Source organism: Chenopodium album, chromosome 16 (assembly GCF_948465745.1).
Source record: "Chenopodium album chromosome 16, dcCheAlbu1.1, whole genome shotgun sequence".
NCBI classification, from domain to species: domain Eukaryota; kingdom Viridiplantae; phylum Streptophyta; class Magnoliopsida; order Caryophyllales; family Amaranthaceae; genus Chenopodium; species Chenopodium album.
The window spans coordinates 31,108,494-31,123,098 of record NC_137849.1 but is presented as its reverse complement, the minus strand read 5'-3'; the positions used below and the strand labels follow the sequence as shown (position 1 = coordinate 31,123,098).

The 14,605-nt window shown below is 28.9% G+C and overlaps 1 protein-coding gene across 1 annotated transcript; it reads right to left on the bottom strand.

Annotated features, from left to right (window-relative positions):
* Positions 1-7,086: 7,086 nt before the first annotated feature.
* On the bottom strand, positions 7,087-10,710 carry LOC145585108 (FCS-Like Zinc finger 5-like). Its single transcript, XM_081641845.1, has 2 exons — positions 10,202-10,710; positions 7,087-7,653 (listed from the first exon to the last, which is right to left on the bottom strand). Exons 1-2 carry the CDS (start codon positions 10,552-10,554, stop codon positions 7,500-7,502), a joined length of 507 nt encoding a protein of 168 aa, XP_081497971.1. The 5' UTR covers positions 10,555-10,710; the 3' UTR covers positions 7,087-7,499.
* Between the last annotated feature and the right edge of the window lie 3,895 nt (positions 10,711-14,605).

Sequence of the window (14,605 nt, the reverse complement as noted above, 5' to 3'; positions counted from 1 at the left end):
CCTGTGCGTTGTATGGTGATGATAAATATGAAATTAATCATTATCATATTTTTTCATTTAGTTGGATTATAAAAGTTTACTTGTTCTAATCTTTCTCTCAATGTAATTATTCCATAATCAAATGAGTGTTTTGAAAAAATCAAAGAATCAATATAGTTTTATATGCAGCTTAAGAATTTTTTTTGAATATATTATCAATACATTTTCATCTAAAAATACCATTTCAATACTATATTTTATAGTCATTTGGATTATCAAAGCTTCGTGGCTTCCATAAGTGTATTATTCGTATCTAAATTGTCATAACTTCCTTCATTAAAAAAAAAAAAAAAAAAAAAACCGATATATCCTGCAAGTTGAGAAAAGTTACTACTGAATAATCAATATGAGTGAAATCAAATTGCAAATTAAAGTTTGAAAGACAAATATTTTCATATTTTCAAATTAAAATAAGACACACAGTGAACAAAGGTAATGTTGAAAAAAGAATGCAACGCACATACATATATTAAGACACAATGTCAATCACTTTGGATAATTATTGTTTTTTTTTTTTATTTACACCTATCATCACAATTAAATAGAAGGGAGTTTTGGATAATTAAATAGGAGGGAATTTTGGATAATTAAATAGGAGGGAAATTTGGATAATATAATGTGAATACAATGCAGTTAAGCATTTTTTGAATGGATATAGGTTATCTTATGAACTTTGATAGTTCTATATTTATAGCCAACAACAATAGTTGTATGCATTATTATCTTATATGAAGTACATATTATTATACATATATAGTGTAGTTATTAAAAAAATCATAGATGACATCATAAATCAAAATGGCGGGAAATTTTTTAATGAGAAAGCTATACATAGGATAGGAAGGGGACGTATGATGTCAGCAAAGTTTAATTTTAGTAATATTTAATAGACTCCAAAGGTTTAACAATTATTTTCAAATTAAATAAAATAGAAAAATTTTGATTTAATTGAAAATTTTAGGGTGTTACAAATTTACAATATACGTAGTACTTTTATCAATTTGGTTCATGACATACAACAACTATCTTAATTAGTGCCCACCTCCTCCAACATTGACATCATACTTCCAATAATAGAGGCTCTTTAGTAAACCAAGATTAATGGATAATAAATGCTATTAGTATATTGGATATAAAGTTGTTGCTTAGCTCAAAAGAATAAAAATCAAAATTAGTAGGAATCTATTGAGGCAATGACATCTTTATTCACCAGAATCCTTAGTTCATTTTTTAAAAAAAAAATATTACTCTTTCATTGATGACTAGAGGTTGTTACATACACCCAAATATACCATACATCCACGAGTATTTGTTCTTATTTTGATGATTTTTTTTTCATTTTATTATCAAATAAAGAGCACAAACTAATCTTAGGTGAGTTGGGTGTATAGTACACCCTGTTGTATATAGCAAATCTATTTTGAGGACTCCACAAAGTTAGGATAAGATAATCGAGTGCATCAAAAGTTAAGATGAATGTGATTTCAGCAATTGAAAAGAAACAAATTAAATGACCACTTGCTTTAAGTTGCTTTCCTAATTTGAAGTTGTCATAGGTAAGGAATTTTTAAATCAATTTAATTTGTTTTTTTTTTGGCTAATATTAAAATAAAATTCCTTGACCCCAAAGATGAATAGGCATAGTTACTTAGCTCGTAGTCTGGCCTCATGGGGTTAAGTACTAGAAATGTTTATTATTAAAAGTTTGGTAAATTTTATTTGGACGGAAATGGTTATTATTAGAAGTTTGGATAGAGAATACGGAGTAAGATCTAAAACTAAAGGTGTCAACCTGATCAATTTTAATACTTCCTCTGTTTTTTTAGTTGACACTATTTGACTTTTACATTATTCACACAACACGTTTTGACTCGCTTTTTTGGTTTATAAATACGATAAAACATATTCATGTGGGGTCTTGTTTGAATCGTTTCAATGTATATTTTATTAATATCTAGTTTTTATAATTTTATAATGTTAATAATTAGAGATATTAATCGTAAAAAACATGTGTTGGCAAGCGTGATAATAGAGAGGTGTCAACTAAAAAAAAAAACAGAGGAAGTAAGTACTTCGTATCTTGGTTACTATAATTTTAAACAATTTCAAGTTTATCACATGAACTTTAATCAATCTTACATAAAATCTCAATCGGCTCAATTTCAACAATTAAGAGTTTGTTCTCTTCAGCTTAATTTCAGTTCAATTCACTTCAGTTCAATTCCTAATTTTCTTCTCTCATAAACAATTCAGTTCAACTCAGTTCAGTTTAATTCAATTCAATTCTATTCATCTCCAATCAGTTTAGTTCAGTTTACCTCGGTTTAGTAAATCAGAATAGGCCCTAAATCAAGACTTATTAGTATTAATATATATTGCTAATTTGAAACTTTCATAGTAAATATATATATATATATATATATATATATGTGTGTGTGTTGATACGAATAACAATATATACTACCTCCGTTAACATTTACTTGCAAATTTGAAATATTTTATGTATCTCAAATAATACCTCAAAGTTGCAAGTAAATGTTAACGGAGGTAGTATATACGTGTATTGATACGAATAACAATGTTTGATTTTGTCTTACATTATCTAGTCTAAGATTCAATTCGGTTGACAATTAATTTGTACAAAAATGACGTTATAAGATAAAGAGTGGACGAGAAGTTGAGCAAATTGAACAAAGATAAAGAATTTGTACGTGGATGATCATTAATCAGTATGATCAACGTTATAAGATTTAGTGTAAAGATTGTCTACATCAGAAAAGAGGTTTGTCCATCAACACTTTTGTGGAGTTGATGTTTCCATCATAGCAAGTACGTTTAGTTAGACTATACTAGGTTACTTATACAATGATTTTAAATGAACACATTCAGGCTTCGTTTTCTTTATCTTAAAATAATACAGAGTAATATTCATTAAAAGTAAAAAATAAGTTATTTATCACTAAAATTAAAAAAGTTTAGTTCTGTAATAATATTTAATTTTAATCAATTAAAAATATTAACTTTAAAGAGCTAATATAATTGCAAATAATAAGTAAATTAAGTTTTAATCAGGATTAAAGATAATTTTAATTTTTCAAAAATAAAGTGAAGAGAACTGCGTCTTATAAGAGTGGATATATATCCGGATATCTCTAAAAAGTCAATAACTATATACTAAAAGACACACCAGTAATTCCTTTTTTTTTTTTGTTGTAAATATCTATAAATATAATTGTAACTTTTTAGGCAGTAAATAAGTTAACTTTAATGATACGATGTTAATTTGTAAATAGAATTTAAAACATGCAATATCTTACTTATTATAATTTCCTTAATTATATTTAAACTAATATACTCCGTACAATTTCCAATTTACATAAAAATATTTTTGTCAAAATTTGGTTAAGTTATTTTTATTTTTGAAAAAACATATTCTTTTTTATTATGACTTGTGATGCAAGTTTAAGTATCTTATTAAAAAATAGTTACATAATATTAGCAATATTATTTTCTGATTAAGCAAGTGTTACTTCAATTGTGATTTTGGATTGCCAAGTTTTGCTTTCAATATATTCTGTTTATATATTTATTTCCCTTTATCTATCTCTTCTACGACTATATACTGAAGGCGAAACTAAGAAAGACATGTGTCATCTTTTGGTTCAAAAATTTCCCTCCAAAAGATTTTTTTGTGCCAAATTTTCTTAGAGAATATATATTACTATACAACACTATTTTCCTTGCTATTTGGTAAGTATATGCATTTATAACAAAAATATTATTTTTTAAATTTAATACTATGCAATAATATTTTCCTATTTTTAACTTTGTGATGTAATTTAATTTTCAATTAGTTGTACATGTAATACTCCCTCTGTTTTTATTTTTATTATTTTCTTAACCTTTAATACTCTCTTTGTTTTCTTTAGTATGATATCATTTTTCTTATATTTTGTGATTTACAAAATTTTCATCTTATTTCACAAAGTACAAATTTTATAATTATATGTAGTGTTAGGCCCCGTTCACTTCACCTTATTTTTCCTGAACTAAAATTATTTTTAATGAACTGAAATTATTTTTGCTGAACTTAAATTATTTTTACTGAACTGAAATTAATTTTACTAATTCTCTTTTATATTTCTTCTTTAAAATTACTGATTTTTACTGAACTGAAATTATTTTTACTGAAAGGAAATTAATTTTACTAGATTGAAATTAAATTTACTGAACTGAACTTAGTTTTACCGAACTTAAATTATTTAAATTGAATATTACTCCCTTCGTTTTTAAATACTTACTTCATTTCTTCATTCGCGGAGTTTTAGGAGAAATAGGAGAAAGTAATAAAATATTGAGGTAGTGGGGTAGGTGAAAGAATAAAAAAAACATATAAAACAAAAGTAATGGAAAGAATTAGAGGAGAGAGAATATGAAATTAATAGAATATGATTCATGGTGGATCCACTAGGTGAGTGAAATTAATTAAATATTGTAAAAGCTTTCTAAATAAGGAAATAGAGCAAGTATTTAAAAACGCCCGGATAAGAAAAGTGGAGCAAATATTTAAAAACGAAAGGAGTATTTTTTTAAGGTGAAGTGAGCAGGGCCTTAAACTAATGATAAGAACTAAAAATTATTGTGCATGGCACGAGATCTAACCTAATAGAAATAAAAAGGCACTAGGTTCAAACAATGGTTTCATTATAAAAGATATATTTCCTTTTTTTTTTTTTTTTTTTTTTTTTTATAGTTGTAACAATTTGACTTTTGCACTATTCATGTGTTCCAATTTGACTAGCTTTGATGATTTATAATTAAGCAAAAATATAATTATGTGGAATCTTGTTAGAATCGTCTCGATTAATACTTTTTAATATCAAATGTTTATAATTTTAACATATTGGTAATTAAAGATATTAACGATTAGAATCATGTATCGGCAAGCGTGAAAAAAAGAAGTGTTGCAACTATAAAGAAACAGAGGAAGTATATTATGTTAGTATATATTGAGCCAAATATTAATCGTTACACTTGTCTTTATTTGATTTTTTTCGAAGTGTTGCACTTTTGTTTATGATAAATTAGGGCATGTTGATTTCAGCTTAATTTCAGTTCAGTTCAGTTCAGCTTTAATCAGTTCAGTTCAGCTCTTAATTTCCTTCTCTCATAAAATATTCATTTCAGTTCAATTCACCTTAGTTCAACTCAGTTCTGTAAATATGAACAGACCCTTACACCGTAATACTCCATATATTTTGATTCTTATATACTTAATACATATCTCCTCTCTCATTGTCCATTTATATTATCCGTGCTTCTAATAATTTCTCACCTCCCACACCTCATTATTTTTCTAACAATTTTTTTATCACCCAATGATCGTACCCCATTTGTATCCTATTACTAGAGATTCCAACGTGGTTTGCGATATGACTAGCCCTTCATAAAGAATTATTACCAGTGACCTTTATGAAATGTCCCTATTTGCATGGTATTTTAATATAAATATTGCATACAGTCAATAAATAGGTTCGATGCTCTATAGTTGTGCAATGTTCGAAACTTTAGTAGATTGAGCTACTTTAATTAAGCGAGAAAATAGTAAAGAGGTATTGAGTGAATGTCTGATAAATTTTAAAAATTTATTATTCAAACAAATTAAATAAATTAAACAAGACATCACACAATTATATAATTCTTGTACTCCATATATATTAAAATTAATTTAGAGTCTGTTTAATACTTTGTATTAAATAGTGACCAAATTCCAAATCAGAAAAAAAAATAAAAAAAATAAATAGAGTAAAAGATAGCTTTAAATAATGAAATAAACCCAACTTTTTATTTACAAATAATTAATCAATTTAGGGGATTAAAGCTAAGAGACAATTTTAAGGCTTTTGAAATCGAATAGAGGCAAATGTGTAAAAGATTATTTATGGATATAAATGTCCATGCACTATATATTCATAGGAGTTTTGTTAAACTTTTTATGAGGTAGGGATAACAAAGTCTAATAGACATCTTAAGACAATCCATCACATATATCAGAAAAAGTGGAGAAAGAGTATAAATTCATAGAGAAATCAAATTTTTAAGCGGAGCTTGTTTGACATCGTTATTTGTTTTATGTTTATTTAAAAAAAAAAAACCAAAAACATGATACAAGAAAAATATATTTCCACTATTCTGTTGTCAGTTTTTAATATTATTATGATTTTAATAAGTTTAACTAATTTTTTATTCATTATATGACATATATCATATGATGATTAAAAAAAAAACAGAATACCACTACGATTCCAAACGAATTTAATCAATTTTTTTTTAGAGAGAGAGTGTCCTTAGCTTACCATTATCCATATTATTCTCTCCGTGTTTTAATAAGTGTTACATTTACCACATGCGACCATGTTTTAATAAGTGTTACGGAGTACAATGTTTTTTATTTACAAAAAACACATTTTAATATTATTTTCTTCTTTCATGGTCCCCACCTAAACCACTACTTTTTATTGCTCCGTATTTCATTCCTCTCACATTCAATCTTTTAATTTTTAATAAACTATTAATCTCACTATTTTTTAACAATATTTTTAATATTCTAACTACCCCTCAACTCTTACTTTATTTAGGTCAACTAAATTGCCTAAAATTATGTGTTGGTCAAAATGTAACACTTAAAAACACGAAGAGAATAGATTTTCTTAAAATGTATAAAAACTTTTCAAGGCAAAATCACTAATTGAATTGACATTTTATTGTTCAGTGATTACTTGACAAAATCTCAATGAGTTAGTAGTTTTAATTTGCCCTTCATCAAATTACCAATTCATTTTGTGGTATTACCTTTCATGAAACCACTAGTTCATTTTGTGGTTTTACCTATAAGGAAACCATCAATTTAATCAGATTTCTGCCTTTTGCACTTTATAACTATTAGTGAATTGATCAAAGTGAATTGGGTAGACGAGACTTAAGGTTAAATTAAGCAAGTATTGCTATTTCAATGCTCAAATTACATAGCATAAGTTGCAAATGATATACACTTAGAATTCCAGACCTACCATTATATTCAAAACCTTTCATCATACATAGTAACAGCTAGTAAATCTTTACAAGCGTGCATTACAAATACAAGATGATTGATTAGCCACGGTCACAATTCAGATACCGGTCGAAATTCCAATTTTACCCACCTCTCTATAAATTTTTTTGGTGTTTAGAGACCACAAGTTTGGATGATAAGTGTCGATCCCAAAATCACATGAAACCAACAAGAGGAAAACTCTAACTACTTGAGCTATCCCTCACGCTCACCTCCATAAAATATCAAGCATAAAACTTCCAATTTTTTTAATATATTTATATTTTTGTAAAAGGGAGAGGAAAAAAAGGAAAGAAAAAAAAAAGAAAAAAGAAAAATACAAAACTCGTCGTTTTGTGGTAAATATCCCTTACAACGCAGCGATTTTCTCGGATTTGGAAGAAGAGACAGGTGTAGGGTGAGATGAAGAAGAATTGGATTCTTTAGGAGTGCATTTCTCTTTCCTCTCATCTTGTGTCATTTGCTGTTGCCGGCACTCTAAACTGCAAAATGCACTATCTCCTCTGCATAATTATTTTTTAAAAAATAAATTAAAAAAACTCAAAATTATTATACTCTAAAAAAATAAAGAGACAGCAAAAATAAATTAAAGAAAATCCAATTACTTAAGATTTGATTCTTTTTAAGATTCACTCAAAGGTGGCAATTAGTGAAAACTAAGTTATGCCAATTTGCTCACCTAAATTAACTCTTACTTCAATTACATGAATATAATAATGATAATTATGTTACATTTGCAATTATAATATAATCTACAATTCTCCCCTTATAAGGTATTACTCTTTTATAATCGGACTACTATTCAAATTTACATGGTGTAGTTCATGGCACTTGAATTCTTTGCTCACCCCTAGTTACATGTATCAAAATAAAAGATCACTTAAATTCATTATTTATTTATTTATTTGGATCGGAATTTGGGTTTATTTCTTAAAGGAATCTTGTTAATTATTGTTGATGCAAAATTCAATTTAGCATATGAAAACAATCCTACTCAAGAATGAATGTAAGGATTTTTTTTTTTTTTTTTTTTTTTTTTTTTTTTTTTTTTTTTTTTTAAGGTGTAACGATATTATTAAAGATAAATTCATAATTTTGAATTAAAATAATGATTATATAATGACCTACGGAGTACAATTTAAGAACGGACAAGATAGTGATATAACCTATTATATATACAAATACTTATTCAAGAAAACAAAAATAAAGACAAATAAGTTTTTGATTGGGATTGAGACAGATATGGATTTATAGAAAGGAGGGCCTTGTACGTAAGGGGAAAGGAACAATTTTCTTTTTTCAAACAAAAAATAAAATATAGATTCCATAATTTAATTATGTATAATTATAGAGAGAGCATCTATCTCTAATGAAAAATCTATATCTCTCAAAATTCTTGTTCTTAAGCAAAAAGCCATGTATTGGTAAGAGTTAATCATCCACTACTTATTTACTATGTACTCAATTTAAATCAACAAAACCTTATTTTATCTTCTTTTATTTCCACTAAAATTAGTAAACTGTTCCCAAATACCAATACCTTAGAATTCTCTCCTAACATCCCATTTCCAAAGGAAATAAGTCTTTTTTTAACAGTTTCATTTAAAACTGTTTCATTCATCCCTAAACTATTGTTCTATTAGGTTGGGACACACATATAGAGGTAAATGGTATAATGGTGTTAAATATTTTTTGTAGATAATGTAAAATTAATAAGTAAATTAAAAATAGAATGATCGAGTAATATTTAGCTGAACACCCTATGCCACAAAAATTTAGATAAATAGAGAATGAAAGTGAGTTAACTAGTGATAGGACCCCGTCAATTAAGTTGAATGAGCTAAATATGTTATGAGCAAATAATTTCTCATTTAAAAATCAATCAAATTAAAATAGAATACAGGACAATTATTTAATCCCAAAGAGAGTATGTTCTATTAAAAAAAACATATATATAGTCACAATCAATTGCATAAGTAATTTTAGAAAAGAAATGAAAATAATTAGGCATCATGTTAAGTAGAATAATAATGATATAACATGATTATTCCAAGTTCTAGTGTTGAAAGAAATCATGATGATTCTTTCCTAATCAAACTCGTAACCAGTTGTACCACCATGGCCCATAGTGTCCAAAATTATTGCTAGGCAGAAAACGACTATAATTTTGGCACATCATCATATAAAAACAAGCCCACTCAATAAAAATCACTCTAATAATTGCTTTTTAGACCCACCACAAATATATATAGTACTCCCCAAATTAATTTACGGTTTCGTTTCGTTATATACAGTTTTTAGTCATCGTTATATACAGTTTTAAAAACTAATTATGAGCATTAAATTTACAATCGTATATCATTAATATTATAATCAATAATACATTGAACAGTCTTCATAAATTTATAATTTTTTTTTTTTTTGAGAAAGTATAGATGCTTCTACTTATTTACATTTTCTTATATATATTTACTCATTAGAAATTCTTTATTTTTTCATAAATAAAATTGATTTTTATTATACAAAAAGTGTAGAATACAACTCGACCACATGAAAATCCTAGTGAATAAATTTTGATCTGGCGTACTAAATCCAAATTCAAAAGTATAATATTAATATTCTTTTTTTTTTCAAATAATACTGGCGAACAAATTTAATTACAAGTATTTTTTTTTCATATTTTATTGCAAGGAATCTATAGCGGACCAATCGTAAACATTGCATAGTTTGGCCGAAAACCAATGAAATAATAATAATATGAGAAGAATCCTTTGTTTGAAAAAAAAAAAAAAAAAAAAAAAAAAATTAAAAGAAAAAATTGTGAGAAGAATCCACTGTCCTTTACCCCTTTAGACTTCTTTTTATTACAAGCAAATTCCTCAATTATCTATCTGTTGGTTAAATAAATTAAAGGCCAGAGGCTGTAAACTAACCGGTCATAATTTAAAATCAAATCTCGTCTACATCAATATCCTTTCATCGACAATAAAACATCAATCATCAATGAAATAAAGTAGAAAAAAGAAGTTAATTATAGAAAGCACAACATACCTATACATGTAGATATCACGGCCGGGAGCGAGGCGGCGGCTACAAAGGCAGCAAGTTCTAAGGAAGGTATTGTTAGTAGGAGAGTTGGAAGATTGGAGAGCGAAATCAGCAGAGTTACGCCTATGGATCCCTCTAGGAGAAACATAACCCATAACTTTATGAAGGTGTTGAGTGTTATAAGCATGATCAACCCCATCACGGGGTTGATCGGATGACGAGGATGGTGGAGGAGGATGAGGATGAGGATGAGGATGAGGATGAGGATGGATGATGGAGAGATCGTCGTAAGAGAACTCCGTCATACTGGTGGTTCTCTTCATAGGGTGGCGACGAGCTCTCTTACCCAACAACATCGTGGTTGTCGTTGATAAGTCGATGTCGTCGTCGATCTCGGGAGGGAGGGAGGAGTAGAAGGGGAGGGAGTGAGGGAGGATAAAAGGAGTATGGAGTGGGAGAATAATAATAAGAGCAAGAAATGAGGAGGGAATCTTGGCCGTTGGTTGAGGTTTTAGGAATTGGAAGGATGGTGGAGAGTGAGAATCAAGTGTATGAGTGGGTTGCTTCCTTATTATTATTATTATTATTATTATTATTATTATTATTATTATTATTATTATTTCTTCCTTTGTTTTTTTAATAAGTGCAATATATTTCATTAATTAGTCTGCCTTTTTAAATACAAGTAACTGATTAGAAGAGGTAAATGAATTCGTAGTTTCTTTGTTATCGATAAAAGAGGTTTTGTGTTGTTATGGATGTTGAACTTATTATGTTATTGCTAATTTAATTTATTTGTTTATCATAAATTTTTATGTGATTGGCCACACGTTGTGGCTGGGATTATTCGATCAGGGGTTATCTGACTGGGGTTACTGCATGAGTTAGTCAACGATTACATAATCAGTGTTTTGCATGTGTGTCAGCTTGCCATAAGATATGAGTGATCACGCAAAAAATACGATGTGTCGCACAGAAATGTTATCTTCTTTACTCCCTTCATTTTTAAATACTTGCTCCACTTTTCTTTTATGGTCGTTTTTAAATACTTGCTCCATTTCCTTATTTGAAAAACTTTTATAATGTTTAATTCATTTCTCTTAACTAGTGGGGCCTAATTTTATTACTTTTAGATTCTCTCTCCTTCAATTTACCTTTTACTAACCCCCTACCTTTATATTTTATTACTTTCTTCAAATTCTCCTTAAACTCTACGTATGGAGAAATAGAGCAACTATTTAAAAACGGAGGGAGTATAAAGAAAGGAAATACAAGTCGTACTCCGTGTATAATAATTGTATAATGTAAATAAAAAGAGTTTGTCTTACTCCGTATTAATGTAATATATGGAGAGGGGAGGAGAGGTGGGGACAATATAATGCAGCCAAAGAATAGCTGTAGAAGGAGAGGTGAGTTTAATATTCTAGTAGTGTACTATGACTTTATGAGAAGCGCAGTAATTTGAGATGCTATCTGATCATGTTATGTATGTGAGTATTTTTGTACCCTTTTATCTCCTGAGAATCTTAACAACTATTTCTTCTTCTAAATTCACTGTTTCTATTGTACTGCTTGGACGCAATTTTCATTCAGTCCAATGCAATCTTTTTCCAAGTACTCACTCTATCTTTATACATACTCGCTTTGTTAAATGCTCCGTACTTCCTCCGTTTCTTTTTAGTTGACACATTTCTTTAGTCACGTTTGTCAATACACAAATTAAATCATTAATATCTTCAATTATCGATAAACAAAAATTATAAAAAGTTGATATTTTGAAAATATACACTGTGATGAATCTAATAAAATTCCACTTGATTATATATTTCCTTACATATAAATCACAATCATGGTCAAAAGGAGGTGTGTGAATAGTGTTAAAGTCAAAACGTGTCAACTAATAAAAAACGGAGGTAGTATTTCGTAACTACAGTAACTAAGTCGAACATAAAAAAAACGAAATGAGTACTTCATATTTGTTTAGATCAGTCTTTAGTATAAGTATAATGCTCAATTTACTTTGTACAAAAATAAAAGGTGAGTAAAATTAAGGGAATAGAGGTATAATCTTACATGATATCATTACACGGTTACACTACCCTTTCTCAATCCTTAACTACGAGTAGTTATTATATCGGTCAAATATATTTCATCAATTAAGGGTCTATTTGGTGGTACCTTTTTAAGTAGTAGGTAGCGTTTTGGCTAGGATAAAACACTACTAGGTAAATAAGTGGTGTTGGGCAAGGTACTGGTGTAAGTAGCGGATAGTAGTAGACAGGTAAAGGTAGTGGTTTAAGAGATTTTCTCAAACATTAGATAAACCAACATTTCCTCCAAAAAAGTACCGGTGCAAGCTCTATGATATTCTGACTTCTCTCTCATTCATCACGTCCAACAACTTTTCAAATTTTCTTGTTTTTCTTTGTCTCGATCACTTTTCTTTATACGATATTTTCAAAAGAATGTCTCATATCCACATTAGAAGCAACTCTAAATTATTATCACCATTTAAGTTAAAATTTTATATTAAATTATCCATCAATCAGGTCTAATCTAGTCCATCAGGTCATTTTATAACACCTCTAATCAATACGCTCACAATCACTATACATGATCCCGTAAATTAACAAAACTATTATCATCGGAACGAGAGAGTTTTATACTCGTGCATTTAAGCAAGTTGAGCGAATTTAGCTAAATCACACGCATGTGAAGCCATGTATCAGTGCTACAATAAGCCGCATTTGTAGAAAATCCTTGGGTCCTCTGTAGGGATGTAGGACTCGGCTACTCGTGCAATCCTATCACAACAATATATTAATTGCAACTAGAATTTAATCAATGTTTTTTAATTTTATTATTATTTTTTTTTATAATGATTTCATAATGGATCTTTAATTATTTTTTGAGAAAATATAGACAGGTGAGGATCCCAAAATATGGCAAAAGGACTCCAAATTATCGAGGGCTCTCGAGGGCTTACTAGCTTTTGTAGGATTTTGGCCAAATGGAAAGGGGTTCTATTAAACATGGGCATTGTGCTGTATTGGGCTGTCGCGAGCCGTGCCTGGGGGGCTCGTGCCGGGTCGTGCCGTACCAATTTTTGGCACACCCCAACCCACGGCACGACACGGCCCACAACATGTGGGCCGTGCTGTGCTGGGCAGCGGGCCGCACCGGTATTATAATTTTTTTTTTAATATATATGTATATATAAAAAAATCGATATATATTTTTTTTGAACAACTTTAAAATTAAGTTTATATAAATAATTTTATTAATTTATGTTTTGATTTTTGTATTATTATATTACTCTGTATTATTTAGCAAAAAACAAAAATGCATATAATTAAAAAAATTTACGAGTGCGATAAGTCGATAACACAAAAATTAATGAATAACTTATTTTATTATATGCCGGTACGATAAATCGATAATAAATAATTTATAATGATAATTAAAAATCATACAATAATTGGTGAATAATTTCATTTTATTATGCGGAATACGGGGTTTGATAATACAAAAATTGTACAATAGTATGTAATGTAATTATTATTCTTCGTCTTCGTCTTCGTCTTCTTCTTGTTCAATTTCATCGGCCGATTGAATTGATTGAGAGCTAGTAGAACCCGACGTTCCTTCATCGTCGTCGTTTTGTGCATAAGTACGATCTTGGGAACGAGTTTTGGCATCCAACCCCTTGAAGCAAACACACATTTCAAGTGTTTCGGGTTTTAGTCTTGTTCTTCTATCGTCTAAAACCCTTCCCGATGCACTAAAAGCTCTTTCGGAGGCAACGGAGGAGACTTGGATAGCAAAAATATCACGAGCCATTGCCCCAAATTAGATGTTTCGTGCTTTGTGTTTTCCACCAATCAAGGATGTCGAGGCCGTACTTCTCTTCATTGTCCATGCCTTTCATGAAGTCGTAACTTAAGTACATTTGCAACTCCAAAACATCACTTTGTGTTCTCCTAGATGATGAATCAGTACTTGAAATGTAACACCCTAGAAATTCATTTCCTTTTAAATACCTATTTTGCTCTTTTTAAAACTCAAAATAGGAAAATCTAAGACATTACCGCCACCGTGAAAATGGGTAAGGCAATTATCAAAGACACATAGCGGAAGACTATCTTTAAAAACATTCAAAACAAGTCAACTTTAAAAGTCAACCAAAACGAAAGTAAAGTTAAACCAAAGTCAACCTACAACTTGGAAACATTATAGGCCCTTATTAAAACTAAACAAACTTAAAAACCTTTGTGTTAGTCTCACAAGCATAATATAAAATAATTTAAGCAATAAATCACATCGTAAACTTATGGAAACTAAGCATGATTCGCTCTTCGCTCATGCCCATCATGAATATGCTTCATCACCGGAAAGCTCCTCATTACT